Source organism: Lepisma saccharinum, chromosome 14 (assembly GCF_977018435.1).
Source record: "Lepisma saccharinum chromosome 14, izLepSacc3.1, whole genome shotgun sequence".
Taxonomy (NCBI): Eukaryota; Metazoa; Arthropoda; class Insecta; order Zygentoma; family Lepismatidae; genus Lepisma; species Lepisma saccharinum.
The window spans coordinates 59,008,171-59,033,033 of NC_139242.1; the positions used below are offsets into that span (position 1 = coordinate 59,008,171).

At 39.4% G+C, this 24,863-nt stretch overlaps 1 protein-coding gene across 1 annotated transcript in view; it reads left to right on the forward strand.

Annotated features, from left to right (window-relative positions):
- Nucleotides 1–204: 204 nt before the first annotated feature.
- LOC145998377 (sodium-dependent proline transporter-like) overlaps nt 205–24,863 on the forward strand; it is a 137,466-nt gene continuing 112,807 nt past the window's right edge. Inside the window, exon 1 of the mRNA XM_083134783.1 lies at nt 205–277. Coding sequence (XP_082990909.1) covers nt 220–277 — 58 coding nt within the window. The 5' untranslated portion in view covers nt 205–219. The remainder of the gene's footprint in view (nt 278–24,863) is intronic.

The following is a 24,863-nucleotide window of genomic DNA, read 5'->3' on the forward strand; positions in this document are numbered from 1 at the left end:
CCAAGCTGTTAGGTGCTCCTTACAGTTCCAAAGGCTCGGTTGCACCGGTATGCGAGTCCCCGCCACACTTTCCGTTCTCGAGGGATAACAAGTGTGTGTGACCTCGACGTTCACTTGCTTCTTGCCACGATTCCGACAGGATTTGAGAAAAACTTCTCGATTCTATCTTTTCTTTCTCTCTCTGTCTCTATCTTTCCCCCCCCGTTTCTGCAATTTGCTATGTCAGTGCCCCGTAACAAGGAAAGCGAAGAGCAAGATGTGGTTGGAGACCTCAAAGGTAAGTGTGCGACTGTAGTTCGTTTATCCACCCCGTTCGTTGTAGGTTCTGTTACGTCATCGCGTGAACGGCGGTTCAATCACCGCCATCTCTGACTACAAGATGCATTGTCGACAATTCCGTTGGGTATTGTTCGTATGACGCGGATATGAAAAATCAACAATCAGTTTAAAAAAAGAAAAAAAGACTATGCGATGTGTTTCCACCTCCTAGTTTAACCACAGGAGACTTATTTTAGAGATCGAGTGTTGAGGGCCGAGCTCCGTTGTGAAGTGGTTAGCACAGCGGTCCCGAGTTAGAATCCCAGCTTGGACATGTGTTCTTTGTGAGTGTTCTTTCATCAGTTTCATCACAACTCATCCTCATCGTCACGATTATCCAAAAGTGGCTGAAAAGCGACGCTAAATAAAAAATATATAAAAAATCGGATATTGAGGATAACCCCTTGAGCACCAATTCTCAATAATAATAGCAATAATTATCAAGGGGTTCCGGTTCGATCCCGGCGAAGACATGTTGCACTGTGGTTTAAACTGTAGGCAGTTCCGATTAGTCTATCTGTACACAAACAGCACTAGTGACTTATTAATTATTTAAATTGGCTTGAATTTCCAGTCGTGTGTTTTCAACCTACAAACTACATTGCTTACATAAATATTACTCCCTTCACCTTTACACATCATTTGTCACTTCTTGCCTAATTACTCAGAGCTCATTACATGACCTAAGGCAATTCGAAATGGGGTAAATGTTGTGCTGTAGTAATTGTACTGAATTATGAAGAAACCTGTCAATCTTGAGCATACATTATTTAATTGCCTAGAGTTTTGAGAGAGTACTTCTTCTCTCGTTTCTAGATGAACCATTTCTTTTTTTCCGGTGGTGGGGATCGAAACTACGACAGGCTTCTTAATTCACTACGAATCCGTTGCGTTAACCAACTACGCCACGCCGCAACATCGAATTCATAGTAAAATCACGGGTCTGTCGTAGGTTCGATTCCCAGCACCGGTGAAAACGAGAGAAGAGGTGCTCCACTCTCTCGAAACGAAGTGTTAGAATTTCTATAAAAGCGGATAATGTCCAATCAACATAGCATGCTCACAATGAACCATTGTTACTAACATTCAAAGAATTTTCCAGACGGGACCCGTCATTTTGACCCTATTTTTATTGAAATTTTGGCAATGTTAATTTTGCTCCACAGCTTCCATGTTCTGTGACTTTTAGGAACTATTAGTGCTCTAGTCTTGTGTAAAAAGTTAAACTTTTATCTCACGTGTGAAGGCTACTACATTGGATTACTACTATAAGTACGATGAGCCGTCATTTTGACGGGTACAGTTTTTATAGGTAGATACATCTGTTAGCAATAACGTATTCTAAGTTTGAGTGAACCTTATTTCATCTTTGTTCATTGTTGTTCGTCTAAGGGACGCATTTTCAAGTTGAATGTTACTTCAGGTGTTACTTCTAACTGTGAACATCGCAATTGTCCGACTACCATTGTACCCGCCCGAACATGACTTACTGGATCGTGATATAGCTCATTATCTCAGTGATTTGTCAGATGTCGAATCTGAGGGAGAAAACAATATTTATGAATATGATGAGTGCGAGTAGATAATGACAATGCCGGAAGAGATGTTCGTTACATACTAACGAACTTGTCTACATTTATTCTTCAGATGTGCAAGATGATGGCAATACATCTGCGTGTCGGCAGATTGGTGTTTTCTCCTTTATTGATTTTTATTGTTTTTGTTTATTTGACTTTGCTTTTGTGCAACTTTGGGCTGATTGCGAAGAGGAAGATGAGTGATCATATGATGAAATTGATGAATGGACACTCACAAACATCCATGCCCAGGCTGGGATTCGAACCTGGAACCCTTGGCGTCGTAGCGCGATGTGCTAACCGCTACGTCACGGGGGCCGGCGTCTCCTCCTTTCCAAGTGAGTGCTCGTGTATTTCTAATTTTTGTGATAGAATAACGTAATTATATTTTTGAAAAGCTCCCACGAATGAAAAGAGCATACGTAGTCTAAATAGTAAGAAAAAAATGTTTCTACAAACACAGAAACTTAAAAATAAATAATAATACACCACAAGTAAATAAATAAAATACACTCATAAATAAATAAATGAATAAATGGAATAAATACAAGAATACACATACACACCATGATGTTGACAGGCGCTTTATTTATATATTTATGTACAGAATATATTTAATTATAATTTTGACAATGTTAATTTAACTCCACGTATTCCATGATTGAACTGAATATGAATAACATGGTCCTTCTGACCAGACAATTTGTTCTTTTTGTGACCCTCTATTAGCCGCTGCAGGAGGCAGAATTTGTAATGACTGTTTATAATGATGTGAAAATAAAAGAAATAGAGAAACGCAGGAGTTGTTTCATGCTCAGAATAAAAGCAGTGAATAATATTCCATGAAAAAACTGTACCAGTCAAATGACCGTCCTCCTAGTGTTAACATTGTCGAGTAAGTAAGTGAGTTTTTACATAGAAAATAACGAAATGTGATGTTTGTGAACATTGCCTTGGTGTACGCAATCGTATAAAGTAGCCCTATTCAGAAGCGATAACTGAGATAGTTATTGTCATGTCGTTGCAGAAATGATTGTTCTAACATTACCCTCTCGAATTTGTGGCCTTTCAAAAAAAAAAAAAAAAACAAGAACGATACCAGATCTTTAGAAACTGAACTGAGAAAGAAGGAATCGTCTTTTAAATCAAGGAGAGCGTCCCTTGTTCATAGATAGGTTATGTTTTGCTCGTCGCAATTCGAAAATTAATCCATCAGTCGCAACTATGGGGCTGTATAGCGTGGTTACATACATTCATGATAAAATTAAGTTTTCAGAGAGTTCGTTGCATCGAAACGAGACATCAAAGAGAAAAAGTTTGTTAAAATTGTTTGTCTTAATGACATGTATACTCGTGAAAATTATTGCGGCGACAAGCTACACTATATTATATCTCTAAACTCGAGACAAAATCGAGACGTTCTCTGTGATACCAAGACGCTAACGAGACAGGTGTTTATAAATCGACACGAGAACGACATTTAACGTTACAAACGAGACCGAGAACGAAGTACTTACACACGAGAAGAGACTGCAAATCTCGCCCGTTCACGATAAGTGGCAAAAAAGCGAAGTATAATGACGATAAGCTATTTATGTAAGCTCAGTTACGTACGATTAGAATAATTAAATCAAGAAAACTTAGGTGGGCAGGCCATGTGGCACGAATGGGAGAGGAAAGAGGAGTTTACAGGATCCTTGTTGGGAAACCTGATGGTAAGAGACCTGTAGGAAGGCCAAGACGAAGATGGAGGGACAACGTTGAGATGGACCTAAAGGAAATCAGTAGGGATGGAAAAGAGTATATAGATCTTGCTCAAGATAGGGACAGATGGAAGGCCTGTGTTGCTGCAGCCATGAACCTTCGGGTTTAAGATGGCTAGAGAGTTAGTTAGTTAGTTCAGTTACGTACGAGCACAATGTCTTTGACCTTCGTTAAAAAAAATGCGTGACTGCATGGAGGAGTGGTTGCAGAGCACCACGGAGGCAGAGTTCCTAGGTTCAAATACTGGATAGAGAATTTTCTATCCTTGCGTTCCTTCCTCTCTTTCACCCATTCATCGTTCGTTTCGATCAGCGTAAAGGAGCAAAACCCTCCCCGGTGGTGTAATGGCAACGTCGTCGCCTTGCAAGCAACGGGTCCCGCGTTCGATACCCGGTGGAGGCACGTATGGTGGTTCGGATCCCACTTTAACATGTAGGTCCAGTTCCGATTAGCCTTTGTGTGCATAAAATGGGCTGTCAACAAAAACTCAAAAAAGCAAACTTGAGTAAAGGAGTGGAAAAATAATGAAAAATAGTGAATCTTAGAAGTACAAAGAAAAAAAATTGTGACACGCAAAAAAAAAGTATGTTTTCATTTCACTTTACATTAAGATACACCTTGAGCAGTCACCGTGAAATTTACAACACGCTCTAACACTCTGCCAGATAAATTACAAAAACAGTACGCAACCTTTTATTTTGTTCAAATGTTAATATTTTATCACAGATAACTATAGATAATGATTATAAATTACAGTTATGGGCACAATAAATATATTTTTAAAAAACTAATTCATTAAAATTACATTTATTAGGGTAACTATATAATATATTCGAACACAGTCATGATAATTTTTTTACGGTGGTTGGATGGCAGCGGATATTGACGGTTTTAATAACCGACCACCGGTGGTTATCGCAGCACACTAATAAGCCAGGGATCCCGGATTCGAATATCGGCCTGGACATGGGTGTTCATATCAGTTTCATCACATCATCTTCGCGATAGCCCAAAGGCGGCAGAAAAGCGAAGTAAATAAAACCTCAATAAATCGGCGGTCTCAAATCGTCATTGTTTGTCAATGCTTCTTAGGTCAACAGTTTACAGTGTAAGCTAATCGGGACTGCATCTACAGTTTAAAGTTAGAATGGAACCGTTACGCAGTTTGGTCCTACCGGAAATCAGGCCGGTACTCCTTGGCCACAAGACATTAGAGTTGTCACTACGTCATCGAGGAATCCCAAATTAACTATACTACTTTCTTTTCATACTACTTAATTTATGTGATATTCGTGGGTAGATTCGTTTAACGATATTTCTCCTTTTACTATCGCCGACCTCGGCGCTACGACGGCAGGGATCCCGGGTTGAAATTCCGGCCTGGCATATGAGTTCTTCGTGAGTGTCCCTTCATCAATTTCATCACGTCATCACCAATTTTCATCTTCGATTAGCCAAAAGGGGCAGAAAAGCAACGTAAGATAAACAAAATCAGTCAATCTATCAATACTTTTGCTACCACGAGAGTATCGGTGATCTGAAATTTATTGTTGATACTATTTTCAATACAGAAATATGTACATAAATCGTGCAAAGGTAAAGGGTACGTATGATTTACGCTTTGCAGATTTATAAGGGTGACAGGTTTGTCAGTCGATTCTTTGATGAAATGTTAACAAGAAGTCTTCAATTAACACGAGAGTAAATGCCGATCGCCAGTGGCTTTCATATCTAAGGAGTATTCGCCTTCTCTTGACATCCAAAAATATGGAGATCCGTCGTTGAGATGTTTAATACTAATAATAATCGTTCAGTAAGCCATTGCAAGCGACAGCTTGAAAGAAAATTATCCACCCCTGGAAGAAACATTCATTGATCCACCACTGGTGTTACATCTTGCAAAATCAGTTTGCGGTCAACACGCAACGATATTATGGATATCTATTTAGTCTCCGGAAAGCCGATACTAAACAAAAGAAAAATAAATCAGGTCTCCGTTGTCGATTAATTTTTGCCATGGTTGTGGTTCTCGCAACCGTCATATCAAATCCCCTACCGTTCGTTTTGTCACGGAGCATCTTGCATCTTTTTCAGTTTGAAAGAGAGCTAGAAAAACTTCCCCCAAGAATGGAGCTACTTTCACACATTTGAAAATACATAGCGAGTTTCCACGTTTTGTAGATAGTATTTCTTATGACAATTACTTTGTTTCATGTAATGAAATTATTCGTTTTCGGGGCAATAAAAAAAATTATGTCGCGTAAAACTTCAGTTTACTTAGAGCTAAATCTTCATATTTGCTAGTTTCTAAGATTGGCAAATCACTTTAGATCAGTGTTTCTCAATTGCCGGGCCGCGTCCCGGTACCGGGCCCAGGTGTTAATTATACCGGGCCGCGAAAAGTGTTCCTGAAGTTTGCGACCAGCTGGAAGATGACCTTTTTCGTTCACCAGCTATAAGAGGAAATTCTTTCTCTCCAGCGATCGCGAGAAATCGAAGCCGCTGAGAAGAGACTGTCACCCGTGCAGTCCCCAAATATGAATTACAACCGTTGGGTCTTTCTCGAGTTAGGACCAGAAGGGTGAAGCTACTTGCAACCCGACCTGGAAATGACCTTTCCTAAGGGGTTCACCAGCGATAAGAGGATTAGTCGTTGTATATTCTGTGATTATGCCATAGTTTATTAATTAATATTACATTTCAAGGGTACATATTAATTAACGTGTAAAGTTAAAAAGAATTGAAAATGATATAGGAAAAAAATTGTTGTGATCTGAGCAGACTTTTAAAAAAACGAATTTATCGGGCCGGGCTCACGAAGGTTGTGAACCACTGCTTTAGATTGACTGTCTCTCGCAGCCAGACACGTAGATCGAGTTAACTTATGTAGCCTTGATTTATTATTTGGTAGGCATATCAGTCCATTACAATTTGTATTAGTAGGCTTGTAGTTACAGAGATACCCATATTTTGGACAGGGACGAATGGACAAAGCCTAAGGCTTTGCTGATAAGTGCCTTTAAAGAGTCGTTGCTTTTGCCAGTACGCTGGTGATGATCAATGTCAAGTTGAGACGTGAGACTGAGAATTATTCTGCATTGTACTGGAAAATTATTGTTGTTATTGCTTCTCGACATATTAATCTGCCCCACCGCCTATGATTGGGATGCAATCCACATGAACATTTCGAAAATTGTACGGAATTCTTTCGGTTTAAAGAAAACTTTGTAATGAGAAGAAAGTCTTGGCGTGAAGTGGCCTTCAAAATTAAGAAAATATAAAATCGAATAATAATAACCCGCAGCGCAACAGCCCGTGAGAGCCTTGGCTTACCTACCGACTGCTGGTCTCCCTCCCACACTGTTCCTCCGTCACCTGTTGTAGCGTGGAGATCGTAGACCAGTATTGGGGTGACGGGTGGTCAGCCCGACGAACCCCCAGCCAATATAGGTCTTCTCGACCGGATTACCGCTCACTCATTCGGAGCTTCCCAATTTCCTCACGATGGTGGGTTGCCACCGGCCCTATACGTAGGCCGAATAAATTCCGACCAGAGCCGGATTCGAACCTACGCCGTCCCGCAGCGAACGATCTTAAGACGAGTGAACGCCTTAACCCGCTCGGCTACGGAGGAGGACATAAAATCGAATCATCCATGCAAAAGTTAGATTATAACCGCTTGTGGTCTACATGCAGAAATAATAATACTATTATTGGCCATTATTATTATTATTAACCTCAACTAGACGAAAACTTTAATAGAAAAAAACTATAAATTTATGTTGCTATTGTTTTAAGTTCACTTATGCACAGATAGGCTAATCAGGACTCGACCTGCAGTTTAAAGTGGGATCCGAACCACTATGGGCCTCCACTGAAGATCGAACGCGAGACCCTTTGATTACAAGGCGACGACGTTACCACTACGCCACCGGGAGGCCCAACTACAAATTAATGATCAGACCCAATATCTGTTCCAAGGATTCAGTGTTCTATCGATTTCTGTATTGAATTTTTAGTTTTCGCGAATTATCACGTTTTTGCAAGACCTACGTAGGATGAATCGTTTCTCATTGTACACAAAATGTACCTACTGTTTTAGATCTAGAAAACAACATCATAAACTAATATTCGTGCCAAGCATTTAATGAGAATGACGAGACTAGAAGCATTGCAATGGTATACCTGTTCTGATTTTATGAACTTTTTTCATTATATTTATTAATGTATGTTACTCTTTTTTTTTAGCTAACAAAACATTTAAATATTGTTGCCAACCTTTGTGGCGAAGTGGTTAGCACAGGACTCTACGAGGCGAGGGTTCCGGGGTTTCATATCCCTACATAGGTGTTCTTTCTGAGTGTCCCTTAATCATCATCTTCGCGATTAGCCCAAAGAGGCAGAAAAGCGAAGTATTTAAACCAAATCAATCAATCAATTTAAATATTGTTAAGTGTTGATTCATTGATGAATTTGCTATATTTTACTTAGCTTCTTGTGCCAATTTTGGCTAATTTGCGAAGATGGGGATGAGTTATGATATGATGGAATTGATGAATGGACACTGTCAAACATCCATGCCCAGGCCGGGATTCGAACCCGGGACCCCTGGCGTCGTAGCGCAATGTGCTAACCACTCCGCTACGGGGGCCGACTGTTATGTGTTGAGACTGCAATCGTACGTTATCGATTTCACTGATGACATATTTGTATCATACTTACAAGTTTTCATTTTAAACGGGAATTGATATATTTGTTCTACAGTATTGAATATGACATTGTAAAGTGGAATAAAATCTTCCCTCTCTGTTGCCTGGTCTCGGGTTCGATACCCGGTGAAGGCGCATAGTGGTTCGGATTACTTTAAACTGTAGGTCCAGTTTCGATGAGTCTTTCTGTGCATAAAGTGTACTTAAAATGAAAACCCAAACCCTATTTTTTACCAGGGGTGCTAGGGTGTATTGGAGGTAGGGAGGAATTTTGTGACATACCTGCTTTTTTAATTCGCACCCTGCTTGTCGCTTACGCAGCACACTAGCACGTGCCTCGGAACTTTTTGAACGTCCCTTATCAGAAATTGGCTTCGGTGCAAACGGCGTGTCCTTAATTACTCCGAAACGTGAATGGGACTCTTCATCCCAAAGAAAAAAAATCCGCGGGCAACCAGTCACGTTCCATCTAGCGATTTCTCTCTCTCTCTCTCTCTCGTGCATTTGGTTCTAATAGCGCATCCGTCTTTCCCCGCCATTTCAGATTTTGGCAGCACGGACCGATTCTTCTTGGAAGGTTTGGATTCGACGCGGCCTCAAACCATTTGGAGTCCTTCCATATCTCTTCAAATAGACACGCGGAATCATATCCGATGGGATCTGCACGGTTACCACCCAGAGGGAAGCACTTGCGCCATTCCAAGGTCGCATCGCATCAACTGTTTTCCAGTTTCCGAAATTAGGTCCTCCATCGTGATGGCGGAGGACTGGTAAAATCTTGCACATTTACTTCAGAGCTAAAGTTTAATTCATTTTACGTTTTATGGCTTTCAATCCTCGTAAGGCAATTACAAAACATTTGATTCTTCTAGCTTTCGAACTTAGTTCCTCTTTGTTCGTCTTTACTTCCTCTCTTCTTTTACTGTTTTTTTCCCTCTCATTTTCTGTCTGTTTATTCTCTCCTTACGGATCTTCTTCTGTTCTTCTTCCTTATCTCATCTTGCCTGAGTCTATTGAATTCTTTCTCTCTCTCTCATCTCTGTCACATACTTTCCGCCCTCTCTCTTGATTTCCCAATTCTTTTTTTTTTCTCCTCGCTTTCCTATTTCTTCTTATCTTCCTCTTGCTTTAATACCCCTTTCTACAGTGTGTCCGAAAAGTCACGCAACCTGGTGTTTACGACCGTATAACGGAATAACGAAACTGAATGAGAAGAAACGCTTTCTGCCAAGAGAATGCCCTGTATATTGGAAAATTTAGAGACAAATATATTTAAGAACATGCATGTTTTAATAACAAATAAGCAAATTGTTGCCAAAGCCGTTTTTTTTTTTTTTTTGCAAATCGTGTGTATTGATGCACAGAACTCACTGAGGTAAATTATTGCAACATTTTACAATACCAATGAACAATTTGGATGGCCATCTATTGAATTTGACAGAAAAATAACTTTGACGAAGTTTCTATTTCTGCATCTCTCTCTATCTCTCTCACACACTGGTTAGCTAAACTCCACCGCCCCTTGCAGCATTGACGCTTGTCTGCCACTAATTCCTGTTTGCAGGAGAATGCTTGAAACAGATACTGCGTCGGATGGTTATGGCCCGTTTCGCCTTATCCCGTTTCGCCTTATTGCGTTTTCACCTTCCCCAATACACTTTCTAAGGCGAAACGGGACATCCCATTTCGCCTTACACACAAAACATTTCCCACCAGGGAAATGAAGGGTCATTATTATTAATGTATTATTAACCTAACCTAACCGACAGGTCAATGGGAGCCCAGGTAGGCAACATTACAAGCTCTGCGCTCCTATTATGAATTACCCTTCAAGTCGATAATATTCGCAGGTAGGAATTCTTTTGTGTGTAAGGCGAAAGGATAAGGCTAAATAGGATGTCCCGTTTCGCCTTAGAAAGTTCGTGTCACATAAATCATTTGAAATTATATTGGGGGAGGTGAAAACGCAATAAGGCGAAATGGGATAAGGCGAAACGGGAGGACACGCGTCGGATATCCGGTTTAAGTTGGAAGCGACCAACACGCATATCTCTTTTCTTAACTCTTCATTCATTCATTCGCTTAATTAAGAATTTGTTCATCGCAGGACAGATGTTCCACACAAGGTGGGTTGATTTGAATCAGGTTGATGTTTTTTTTTTTAAATCTCTGATTTAAGTCACTTGAAAAAAATAATTTATAGAATAATGTACATAAGGATTTTGTAGATATCAGAAATACTTTTGATGAAAGTGCATTAATCTTGTAATCATTTAATGGTGTTCATTAGGCTCTAAGAAAGGAAACAAAAATATATGTACTGATGGGGTGAAGCTCATACGAAAGGAAACTGTAACTGTAATATGTAAATTGTCTTGATTTAAAATTCAATAATTCTCATAGGCAAAAATTGCAAACAATTTGTGTATAATAATGTACAAAATACTAATCATGTTAAACAGTAAATAATGCCATTATCATTAAACTGTAAATAAACATGACAGCTTATATTTTGCAAACTATCTTTAAAAAATCGCCAAAATTCAGCTACAAAGAATATAAAAATATTTTAAGTTACAAGTATAGTGCATCTAGAATGTTATATTTTTATTAGAAGAAGAGCTACTGAAAACACTCAACAAACGTTTCCATAGTAAATTCATACGTACAGTATCAGAAACAGAAAAATCAGGAGCGTATATTCTAGGCTATGTGCGAAGCCTGAAGCGTAGAGTGTAAAATACAGAAGAAAAATCGATTAGAAACTTTGAACAAATTTACTCATTTCAATAAGATAATGCTGACGATTCTGAAGTTGGCAACCTGAATTCTTAGGAGTTGGCAACCTGAATTCTTAGGAGTTGGCAACCTGAATTGTTAGAAGTTGGCAACCTTAATTGTTAGAAGTTGGTAACATGAATTCTTAGAAGTTGGCAACCTGGCTGCCGTTGGGATGGCAACGCGGATTCCTTGAAGGAGTAAACAGCGGGCAAAATTGGTGTGTCTAACACGGGAGTTCATGCGAGCCTAGTCTTCTCTCTTCCTCCATAGCTTAGGACCACATGTCATAGTGAGATAGCCAGGGTTTGGACTAAGAATACGCCACTGAGAAAAATATATATTTACATATTTTTTTTATTTATTTTAATCAAACTGTTCAAATATTTTACAGGGCCGTTTACCAGAAATAGCCTTTCTATTTAAATAAATTTCTATATATATGCTGCCAAAAACCATTCAATCTATTTTAAGCGTGTTTTTAAAAAAATATTTAAAAAATCGATTTAAATAAAAAAATCATCAAAAATGTTTTTTTTAAAAAAATAAAAATCACGATTTTTATTCACCCTGGTTCACACGTAATACAGTTAAAAAATACTGAGCCACTGTATATACACAATTGAAACATGGTTTTCGGTCTGATTCAATAAAAAATTCAACCTGTACCAAAGTTAACACTAAAGGAATATGCCCATGTCATTTAATGATGCCATTTCATTGAGATATTCAGGTGTAAGGAGTGGCCTTTCCAGAAGCCGCTCAACATCACTATCATGTATTGTTGCAGACTAACGAGGCTCTGGCAGCTGGACTCACAAATGTGTCCATGTGTGTTTGTGACTGTCCTTTCATCAATTTCACATTATTATTTTTCATCCTTTTCTTCGGGATTAGTCAAGCATGACAGAAGAAAAAAGTAAAATACAATTCAATTGATCAGTCATTCATTAAAATATTATTGCAATTTTATAATTGAAGAGTTTCTATGTATTGTACGTTAAATCTGGAGAATATCATGTAAAACGGTGTGTTATCCCTTGTTGAAAAAATGCATCACTTTCCATGTGCAGAAACAGGGCTTCCCAAATGCAAGCATCATAGGAAAAAATCTAATTGATATATACGTTTCACAATAATAGCACAACAAACCTATCCATAAGCAGTAACTTTCTAAAATCATACTCCCCTCTTGGCCTTCTACGCCGTTGTTATCTTCTTGCAACTTTTGAGCGAAAGAATTACTTTTCAAGGTGCTAGACACACGTTTTCACCTTGAATGTTTACGAACTTTTGAATGGTCCAGACTATTGGCTGACAGCGCATCTGCAGGGCTGTCACCGACTACCACTGCTGTCAACTCCTTACAATTTCTTCGCTTTGCCAGGAAATTCGTGATGTTCAAATGTCTGCCTTATGGTCAGACGTCACTGCTGATTCACCAGCTGTAACATTTCGAATCACGTCAGGCGATCTTGTAAACAAAATATCCATATCCTTCTCAAGTCACACACATGCTCTCCCTCTTGCTATTCCTTGCCTTCGCTTTTTCAACTCTGTTTCTTTTACTTTCCTAGCCCTTACAGCGCAAGAGGAAGAGATAAGTAGAGGAAAATGTCTAAATATGGGCCCCCCTTTTTATGTTGTCATTTTCGGAGGAAAAAAAATATATCAAGCACCTGCCTTTAAAATGCATAGAAGGTCTCCATTTTTTTTTAAAAAAAAGAAGCAATTTCCAAAAAATGGTAAAATGATGTATTTCAAAATTGTGGTCTAAATATGGGCTACTAGTAGCAATATCACAAAAAGCAATTAAAATTTAGAAAAACAGTCAGTTATCGCTAAAACATTATAAAATTCATATTTATGAATAGTCTGTTGTTTTGAATATCACGCGGAATGGGAAAAATCGAAATTAAGAAAAACATCCAAATATTTGTTGAAAATGTGATCTCAACATTAGACCTCATGTCCTAGCCCATATTTAGACCACCACGCTATTTTTCTTCTTCAATTTATTTTCGCTCTCTGTGGTACATATTTCGCAAACAAATCATGGCATTATAAAAGCCCATATTTGTTTTATGTACCGCTAATATCATTACCTATACAAAGCAGATGTGAATTCAGAAAACGCTGAGTTAAAACATACCTGCAAAAAGTTTTCGGAGGTCGCAATTCTATAACAGCGTCCAAGGCCGAAACTAACCACCACAGATAACCAGTTCCAATAGCCTCTGCCAGGCTGCAGCACTCGGGAGCGCTGATAACTCCAAAACCCATATTTAAACCTTCGCCCATATTTAGACCTTCTCCTCTACAGCTCAACCAAGGCGGGAAGAACCATGGACTAAAGTGGACAGTCATTTCGCTTCCTCCTCTAGTTTTCCCCTTTGCTTGTGCCTGAATGCCCCCGTGTTGCCACTTTTGTAGCTTCCCCACCGTCAAGAAATGAAACAGCGTTAAATATTACGTCTCTAATGTCGCTACTTACGGTATCCCCCTTGATGACGCTACGGACACTAAGAATCGAACAATGATGATGAGTTGAAGAACACCGCACATTTTCGCAACCCAAGGGCAGGATTGCATCGCCCGCTTTTGTTTCGCTCGTTTGTGTCACAAGGGTTTTCTTACCTTGATTAGGCTGTAAGGGATAAAGTCTAGAGACCTTGAAGGCCATCTCGACGGTCGAACCATTTGTTGCAGAATTTCCGATCCAAAATCTCTGCAACAACTTTTTTTTAAAAAAATCGCTTATTCATGAAATCAAATAGAAAGAAGCAATATATTAGAATATACAATTATTCAGTGACAAACACACACAATAACCCCTTCAATAAAAAAATTCAATGAAAGTGTGATATTTTTTTTGGTTCACCCCGTATAATATATACATTGCAGATTAATTTTTGGTCACCCCGTATCTATATACATTTGAGATTTAACAATTTCCCCTTTACCATTTTTTTTTTTATCTTTCGGCTTGACATCCATGTACGCAAGGCATATTGGGTACGCCGTGCCATGCTTACGACGCCAGTTTTACAACCGCCTCGTATATCTCAGTTTTTCGCCCCACTCCTCGAAGAAAGAAAGACGTATTGGCTTCCTTTGCCTTTTCTTTTTCTTTCCGCTCTCTTGACTCGAGAGCGAAGCCGGAACGTGTTTATCGACTCCATAAACCTGAAAATGAACCACTTAGGCCTATCAGATCGCCTCGAGTGTCTCTACCCTTGTTTAACGTATTCAGCAGCGACTGTTTGGAGGAAAGGCCACCAGGCGGCAGCAGCGGCGTTTGAAGAGATTCGCCAAGGAATGGGATTAATTTATGCAGAGACGGACGCCTCTGCTTTGCTTCAACGGAATTTTTTGACTCTGGTAAAATTATCGAAGGAATTTCACGATTTGACAGCCCGCGAACTCTGGCAGGTATGAAAATATCCCTTGCATCATTGACGACACTGGAGAGATGGTGGTAAAAGGGGAAGGACATCTTCCTGTCGACCAATTTTACTTTTTAGCTTCGACCCTAGCAAGCATATCTTGTATTATTGCTGAGTGTATTACTTTATTTTTCATATCTTTTCTTCCGCTTTTTGCTATTGAAAATGAGTAATGTTGAAATTGATTAAGGGAGAACACCCATGCCCTGACTTGGGTTCGAACCTGGAACCCCTGGCGTCGTAGCGCCTTCAGCGCACTCAGCCACGGAGGTAGTTTTGCATGGTATATAGGGGTATATTGACTGTGACTACTGTCCACTTCCCCAGTCATATGTTCCCAGCGTATCGTACCCAAGGTATTGGGTAGAAGGGACAAGTCCTGCATAGCAGGAAACAGAGACGAATGCGGAATAAGCAATTAGGCAAACGTTTGGTTATTGACTTGAGAGACGGGTATGGAATGAGCGTTGGAATCGACAGGGAGCGAGGATACGAGACAGAGTAAAGATCGCGGATGGTGAGAGAGAATGGAAGTGGGGAACAATTATTGGACAGGGCAGATTCTTACAGGGAGGTCAGACATGTGACAATTGAGAGAACAAGTGTGGAAATAACCTTCATCTAATTATGAGGCAAGTACGCGTAATATCCTTTTCTAGATAAATCCATATCGGTTCAGTCATGGAGAGTACAGAAATCTAATTATTGTACATGTAAGTTCTTTTGCCATAACTTTGAATGTAACTTCTTGCATTTATCACATTTAGGCCAAGCGAATGATAACCATCTGAAAGATGAATGATGAATAACTACATCACTCAATACAATCTAAAGGTCTCTAGTTCGATCCCAACGCAGTATTAGCATTGCGTTACGCTAGTGTCGCTGCTGTTTTGCGTACAAAAAGCAATGTGTATCACCATGAACATAGGCACCGACATTACTATCCACAAAACTCCTCAAAAGAGGAGTTTTTGCTCTTCCAATATTGACGCCAATGAATGTGTGTGTAAAATATAATAGTCTTCATTTACTAGGTACGTCAATTTTGCTTCAAGTTTATTTCATATCTTGAGTTTGGGTTTTTAAGTCCACTAAGGGAGGTTGGACCTACAGTTTAAATTGGGAAGCAACCTCCATATGACTTCACTGGGGATCGAACGTTGCACCCATTGATTTCAAGGAGACGACGTTACCACCACGCCATCGGGAAGTCCCTCATTTGAAGTCAATTTGATGATCATTAACCATATCTAACATATGATACTACCAAGATTTAAGGTCATATTTTCACAGGATAACGCCCTACATTATCAGATGTCACTGCCAACTATGAAACTGCTGTGTCCTAATGCTAACAGAATTCTGGGGAACATGGCGGGCTTCAGCCGCAAGTCTACATCTGCAAGAAATGGGCCACAAACTAGAAAAAGAGATATTTGAAATGTAAAAACATTGTAAAAAATACTAACAATCTGGCATAACTCGACCTAGAAGTTAGAACTGAAACTTTACACTGTACGGAAGGCCTCACGATGTTGTTAGTCTCGGGCCTACACCGTGTGAAAGTTTGCCAGTCTTATACGGTGACATCCTGTATATTAGTGCCGAACACTTATAGATGTTAGCTGGCGTTTGGAACCTCCCCCTACGCTTGAATCTGCGTGTGCGACCTTTCAACTGGCAGCTAACTTCGTAAAACGTCAAAGCTTCGTCTTTGTTTTTAAGGTGATTCAATTGTTTTCTCCATCTGGAGGGAAAGCCATAAACTAATTTCCCTGCTGCTGCGCACAATGGAAGGAGCGAGGTGTGTTTATCATTAGCACCAAAGCCAAGGCTTGCGATCCATCATTTCTGTAAAAACCGAAGGAGAAAATAAAAAGGGAGGCTTGAAAAGTATGGCGTCTGTGATGCGCTTTCAGGCATAGCTTCAGACCAAGGGGCGTAGCCACTGGTTGGGCGGGTGAGGGTAGGCTTTAACTCCCTCCGAAAAAAGTATTTCATATCCTCCTGGGCCCTCCAATAGCCCACTTCAAAGTTTTTAGTAACAGCAGAACAATGGTCAAACGCATGTAAAGGGGTAAAGAGATAGGCATTGAGGAAAAGAAATTGAATTAGGGAAATAGAGAATAGGCTATATTAAGAAACAGAAATAGAGGAAGTACAACGTAGAGATAGAAAGGAGAGGAAATCAGAAAGAGCTGAAGAAAGAACAGGGCTGGAGAAAGGAGAAAGAAAGAAGACAGAGCTGGAGAAAAGAGAATGAATGAAGATAGAGTTGGAGATAAGAGAATGAAAAACAGGGCTGGAGAAAAGAGAAAGAAGGATAGAGTAGGAGAAAAGGAAAGGAAAGAAATAACTTGAGAAAAGAGAAGCTGAAGAAAAGAGAATGAATGAAGACAGGTTTGAGTTGCTGTTTTAAGTCCACTTTATGCACAGTAAGGCTAATCGGGACTGGACCTACAGTTTAAAGTGGGATCCGAACCACTTGTGCCTCCACCGGGTATCGAACCCGGGACTCCTTGATTACAAGGCAATGACGCTACCACTGCGCCATGGGGAATGAAGACAGGGCTGGAGAAAAGAGAAAGAAGAGCTTGAGAAAAGAGAAAGAAGAGCTTGAGAAAAGAGAAAGAAGAGCTTGAGAAAAGAGAATGATTGAAGACAGAGTTTGAGAAAAGGGGAAGAATACGCTGGAGAAAAGAGAAAGACAAAAGACAGGGCTGGAAAAAAGAGAGGAAAGAATAGGAGAAAAGAAAAATAAAGAACTTGAGGAAAGAGAAAGGAATGAAGGAGAGCTGGATAAAAGAGAAAGAAAAAACTTGAGAATGAATGAGCTGGAGAAAAGGAAATAAGGAAGAGCATTTTATGTTTATGCAAATAGAAAATAGCTATACAGAAGCAGATCCGTGCCTCGAATAGTTGTCCGACAGAAGTAGTAACAGACAGTGGCAACCATGAATATGAACTTTGCGGTTGCACACTTACAGGATAAAATGTAGTTTCCAAGGGCTCTTAGCTTCGAACGTGCAAACACTTTTGACCCGTGGCATGGAAACTTTCTGCACTCGCGAGAAAGTCTTCTGGACCAAGAAGCAAGGGCGTTTCTTTTAACGAGAGACTGACAACCAGCGACGGCAACTCCCCCTTGCGGCGGCGTCTGGAAACTGAAAGCGGATCTCCGCGGCATCGTCGCTGTCACCGATGTATCTACGAGCGTTCTTGGAGCCACGAGGCACAGCCCCCCCCCCCTTCCTCCTCCACATCGATTTACATCCCAAAGCGGGTTATTTACATCGGGCCTTCGAACTTGATGGTTCCCGCTGAAAACAATATGGGCACGCCCATAATGACGTGGATGGTGCTTGGGATATAACTCAAATTTCCTCCCAAGAATAAACTGACCGCGTCGGAAATTCTCTCTCCATTCCTACAGACTTCTATAAGAATACCTTACGTTTTTTGAAACTTAGATGCTGTTTTCATATCATTCAATCTTTGCAAGTATTGTCACATTATTTAGTGAAATGAAGACACCTTTAAAGATGCAGTGGCGCAACAGCCTTATAAAGGCCAAAGCATGCCAAGAGGCTTTTTTCACTAGGTGACGCATGATCATTCCATCGCCGCTGTTATCTGGCTTTCTAGGCCGGACTCTGCTACTTCCTCAAGCAGCTCCTTAAGGGCAGGAGGAACAGTTTGTGTCCAGCCCACCACAGACCTTTCCAGACTTCGGATTGCACGGAAAAACACATGAGATGAAAGATGACACGTTAAAGATTTGATTGGCGGGCGGAAAAGTCGAAACTTGAAGTTGTTGCGTTTTTTTCTCTTCGTAAGGAATACATGACATTCTGAAAATTCTTATATTTTTCAAGCATCGTATCTATAGCTTAATAATAAACTTTAAAAGACGCTTCCACTTGCAACATGTACTCCATTGAGCAGTGCCCCTTCCAACGTTATTGAAATAAAACAGGTGATGCGAGACTCACTCTTCGCCTTAATGGTTCTCACGATTCTGTGTAGCACTGAACACGGTTGGATGTATCGTGCTGAAGAAAGATTTATATTCGCTTCTGTGTAATTTCCTAAGGTGATAAGTGATAAACCGACAAGTTGTTGATGCATTACAGTCCCGTGCGAATTAATCGGAACAAGATATTTTTATGCATTATAAGTCTCAAACTTGACTATAGTTTCATGATGATGAATCTATGACAAATTGTGTAATACAAATTATATAACAGAAAGAAGAACATATTACCTATTAAGAAATATTACGAATATGTAATTTATTGTTTCTGAATAGTGTAATTGATGAATTAGGGTATAAGTACAAAAAATACATAACGTGTGTAGTTGTTGTATTTCAATTAATTCGCACGGGACTGTAGACTTCATTTCTGATTGGCCTACTTTATTTGAAATATTTTCTCAACTTTCATACATTTATTAGTGGGCGAATTCACACACACGTACAGTTCCGTGCGAATGAATTGAAATACGACAATATCTACACACGTTATGTATTTTTTGTACTTATGCCCTAATTCATCAATTACACTATTCAGAAACAATAAATTACATATTCGTAATATTTTTTAATAGCTAATATGTTCTTCTTTCTGTTATATAATTTGCATTACACGATTTGTCATAGATTCATTATTATGAAACTATAGTCAAGTTTGAGACTCTCTCATGCATAACAATTTCTTGTTACGATAATTCGCACGGGACTGTATTACTATTGTTGTAATCCTACAACATGAGTACAGTTTAGAACAAACAGTTTTACGTACGATTCTTAGGTGGAAATAATCTCGTGCAGAAGTGTAAGGGGCCGATTTTTAAATTAACTTTTTCAAAAGATGTAAAATATGTGTCACAGTGCAAGAAAATATTTCCAATTTATACTGCTATAAAAGTACGTGATTACTTTACTTGCAGTTGTGAAATATTTTAATTTAAATAAATTATGCCCTTGAATTGAGGGATTTTGCCCATCCGTTTTTCGCCGGCAAGCTGCATGGTTTCAGCCTTTGCACGGACACACGTTCGGATGGTACAATAACCAAATGAAGGCACTGTATTATATTTATTTAAAATGCTATCGTGTCATACGTTTCGAGAGACTTCTACTGTAGGGTTATAGGGTAAGAGCCCCGTAGCCAGAATTTTATTTCGGAAAATGCTTATCCCTTATCAGCAGTCGGCATCTAAAGGCGAAAAAGTTTTGAGGTAGAAACCCTCAAGATGAATTTCTCAGTATATTACAAATTATTATACAAGATGTTTAATCATGTTAAGGAGGTAAAATTAATTACCGCTATGCACTATTTATATTAAATATTTGTAGGATTTCAGGGGGGTTTCACCCCCCGAGCCCTCCCCCTTGCTACGTACCTGTAGGGATCTAGTGTCCCTGCTTCTAATGTACAGATGTGTGCCGTGTGACAAAAGGGTGGATGTATTGAACAATTACAATGACGGTAAAAGTCATGGAAAGTTGGTCTTTCACGGTGTATGATCCATTACATGGAACTAAATCCTTTTGTTCTACCGTTCTTTTATATAATTACCATATATACGTGTCTGAATACATGACATAGTTATTATTAGGTCTAGGATTTTGATGTTCTTAAAATTGCCAAAAAAATGACCTTTAAAAAATGCATTTATGACCTAATACTTTCAAGAAAATAAACTTAGAAAAATGACCTAAAAATTCTGGAAGATTTGTAAAACAAATTTATAAACAACTACCAAGATAAATTCAAATTACAAATTAACGTTACAGTATGGTAGTACAAGTAAGAAAGTTCACTTTTTGTCATCTTTTACACTTTAAGTACCAAGTTGCAGTACACAACGAAAATCATACGAAAATTTTCAAAAGTGAATGATTGTCGGTTTTCGGACAAGAGAGCCTTGTACACGGAAAAATGTCTCTCGCCTTCCACCGACACAAGAGGAGCGTACTTGAAATGAACAATAGCACTTGCTGTTAAGTCACTTTTAATTCCATAGAGTGCAAATTGCTTTCCTGACAAAATGTCCGATACAGAGCACAAAACTTTGTACCCGTTGTTTCTTTTTAACAATAATCCTTCTGGCGACAATGTATTTACTGATAGAGGGGGAAATCACATTGTTTGAGCTGAATTGTAACACAACAGCTTGTGTCAACAATACTGCACAGAATTTCTTTGTTCCTTCAAACACAGTCATTCACAACTGCGCTGAAGGCAATGAGACGAGAGTCGGGAATCTCTCTCCTTCAAAGGGTTACATTTGCATGTAAAATGCCCCTTCCTTCCCAAAATGTAGAAATATGCATAAAATGACTTTTAAAAGGCCGAAAAATGACTTAAACGGTTTAAAAAGTTTAAAAAATTAACTTTACTCCAAAAAGGGTCAAAAAATGCAAAAAAATGCCCCAACAAAGGCATCCCAATTAATTCACTTACGTGTAAAACACATTTCTATCTACTTATGCAATGTTTCTGCCTTACCAAAAAAATATGCATTTGCATCAACATCCTAGACCTAGTTGTTATTGTTTACAAATGTTTCGAACGAGATAGACTCGAGCATTAAATCGCGTTATCATCTCGTTTCGGCCTCGGTAACAATATAATTCTACGCAATGAATCTGTCAACTTTCACGCGCGGATTTGAGTACCCAAATCACACACAAGTTGACAGTTCGAAATCCAGATACCGCATTTTATCAGGCTCTGTGCACTCCCCTCGTCCTCTCGTGAGGCCTTGCAGCACCAGACCAAATGCTTCATTCAAATCGACGAACCTTGTCAATTCATTAACGCCGCTCTGCTCCCGAAATTTTACGCTGACTCAAAAACTTTTCAGCAGCTGCTCTCCTCGCCCATCCTTCGCAGACGGCACGAAGCGTGGCCGAAATCCAGAACATTCCTTCCTCCGAACCTTTTTGCATGTTTCAGTTGATTAAAGGAGGAAAAAATTATGTGAAAAAATAGAAAAAAACTGATCCGGATTTCAAAGAACCGCACCGCCGGCACATCGGGTCCCCAGATGGCGCAGGTTTCGAACCGGAAATAATGCACCGATTGATTTCGCACGACAGGACGTGGCTGTTAACATCGGCTTGATTGCAGACGAGTTTTTGCAAGCTCTCTCTTTTTTCTAGCACTGAGGTGCATTATATGTACGAGGATCTAACGATTTTGTAACCGGAACACACAATTTACTCAGTCAGTTGCTTCATTGTAGCCTAGGGGGAAAATCAGGTGGTTAACCAAAGTTCAACTGTTTTCGCAACACAGACACAATTTGGTGTTTCATGCTTTTTCATTAGTATCATTGTTTCGAGGCTATTTTGTCGGGTTGAACCCACTGTACTGTTGTGTGTGCCCTTTGCTTTTGCTTTTGTGTACGAGTCCTCCATGGTCTATTCTTGCCGACCTCGTGGCGGAGGTGTTAGCTCAGCGCGCACTCTATTCTTGCATTTCTTTTACTTTGCTTCAAGTCGTTCGTGTTCGTGCTAATTTACTCTTCCCACTTTGCATTCTCAGTCTGCCTGTCTGTCTCCCTTTCACTGTTTTTCCAATTTGATTTCTTTCCTCTCTGTCCTTCTCTTTTCACTTTGCTTTCTCTATCTCCTTTTATATTTCCATTTCTTTTTCTCTCTCCATATTTCCACTTCACTTTCTCTCTCGTTCCAATTTGTTTTCTCTCTCTCCCTTTGCTTTCACTTTCTCTCTTTCCAATCTACTTTCTCTTACTTTTTCACATTCTCCATTTTGCTTTCTCTCTCTTCCTTTCTCTGTTTCTCAAACTTCCCTTCTTTCTTTCTCGATAATCCTTTCTTTCTTCTCAGTTTCTCTGTGAACCATCTCTTCCTTCCTATGCTTCTCCATCATTCTCCCTTCTCTGTTTCTTTCTATTGCTCTCTCTTCTTTTGATTCCTTCTTTTGTTTCCCTGTATTTTCTAGCACATTTTCTATTTATTTCGTTCTCTAAAAAGAACTGAGGCACGAGTACCCGGCTATTCCCTTAAGAGTCGTCTATATCCTCCTGGAGTTGACTATCTCTGACCTCAACGGTTATGAAGATACAGTGACCGTGAATGTCCACCTAACTCAGAAGCTAAGATAAGGATGAAAACATACAACAAATACATGTTCTCCTGAAAAACCAAGAAAACTGAGATAACCCCTTTATATCGGTAAGGGAGCTTCTCTGATGTTGTGGTAACTCTGTAGCATTATAATCAAGGATTCCTGGGTTCGATCGCCGGTGAAGGCACATAGCAATGCGATTCTTAGTTGAAACTGTAGCCAAAGCTCTATTAGACTAATACGCATAAAGTGGACTCATACTTTGACACATTTGTCTCTGTATCGACGAAATCATTATTCGCCAGCTCAAATATTTGTTCAGATATTATAACAATTTAGTAAACGGTATCAGGCATTTTTGTTTGTGGTTGTCAAGAAAGCAATGCAGGTTTTCTTTATATGTGTAATTCAAACATTCTACTATTTCAATGAAGACAAATTGTTCATTGTCATATTTATTATTTTATTTTACTCCCTGTGCATTTGTGACGAACGGGAGTGATACTGGATGATATCTGCTTTGATGGAGCATTTCTTTCAATTCCCGAACCACACATTGCATAATATAAAGCCAACAATGTGATAGACAATTTGCTTACCATTACACTTGCCACCGGTTGAACGCCTTCTGATTGGTTTACAAGCTCGAAATATAGCCCGTAGAGTACCAATCTCCTATCGCCCGTTATGTTATAAAATTCATTTTTGATTTCGCCTGCCAGCATTGCTATATCTACAGACGGTAAAACTATCAAAGCCGGGAAACGGATTTCTTCAAATTTACAGAAGAAAGTACTTACGGAATTGAGTTTCTGTGTAATTTCGGAAGGTCGTAGAAGTGTTTTCTCGCATTTTTCAATGTATTTGGCCGCTAATTCATGTATTTTTCTATAATAATGTCCGTCCGATGCACGAGAGCTGTTGCTTGCATTTCCATCCATGTACTTGAACCGGATGTTGCGAGCATCTGATGACGTAATCCCCGGTAAACACACAGTTTTTTCACTATATTGCCCAACCTAAAGCAACCTAACCTAACCTTACCGTGATGGTGCGTGGGGCTATCGTGAATGGTTTTTGGTGCTATTCGTGGATCGTTATACGATCCATAATTCTTTTTGGGGCTATGTGTGAATGGTTTTTGTGGCTAAGTGTGAATGGTTTTTGGGGCTATGCGGGAATGGTTTTTGAGGCTATGCGGGAATTTTTCTGTTAAAAAGGTTGAAACACTGCTTTGCCATTTGAAACACAACGCTAGTCAAGATTTGCCCGCCATTTTGCGTGTTCAGGAAGCGAGAAAAGAGCGAACAATAATTACTCGATATGTCGACAATAGATACAAATTTCGTTAAAAAAAAGCGAAATCCCTTGTTAAACAATCTTTCGCATTGCACAATAGGTAAGTACGAATGTCAACAATTACAGAATAAACGAGTTACAGACATTTCCCGGCTTTGATAGTTTTACCCTAAAGACATTTCATATAAGGATGGTACCGAGGCGGCATTACAAGAATCGAGATGAGACCGACAAGGTCTTGCTAGGATCTAGACGAGACCTATATTTTTCATCTTTTCATATATCAGCTTTACTTATGAAAGACTCGTCTCGCTTCGATATTAGCAGTAATTTCGTAAGAGCACCGTGTTGTATTTTTCATCTTTCCACATATCAGCATTTACTTAAAGGAATTTTTGGTCAAATTCTCTCAACACACTGATCTAGATCATATATATATATATATATATATATATATATATATATATATATATATATATATATATATATATATATATATATATCCGTAGAAACTCCAACGAGAATTTACATCCTGTTGGATCCACTTTTGACATTCCACTGTAATTGTTTAATTTTGTCCGTCAGAGCGTTTTGACATTTCCACTCTTAATTTCCTCCCGATTCTTCTGCTGTCGCAAACTGTCAACTTGCCGTCAGGGTTTTCAACGGACGCGGCTGTTGATTGCGCTGGCAGAATTGTCATCCGCTGGAAAAAAAACAACTCCCTTTCAATTTCATTTTCTCCTCCGGGGTTGAAAACTGTGGCTGGCTGCAACACTGCTTCGAACAAAAGGCTCCGTGCTTGGTGCAAAATTTATGAGCCGCGTCGACCGTACAGTTTGGTGTTGTCGCCGGGGTCAAAAGCAT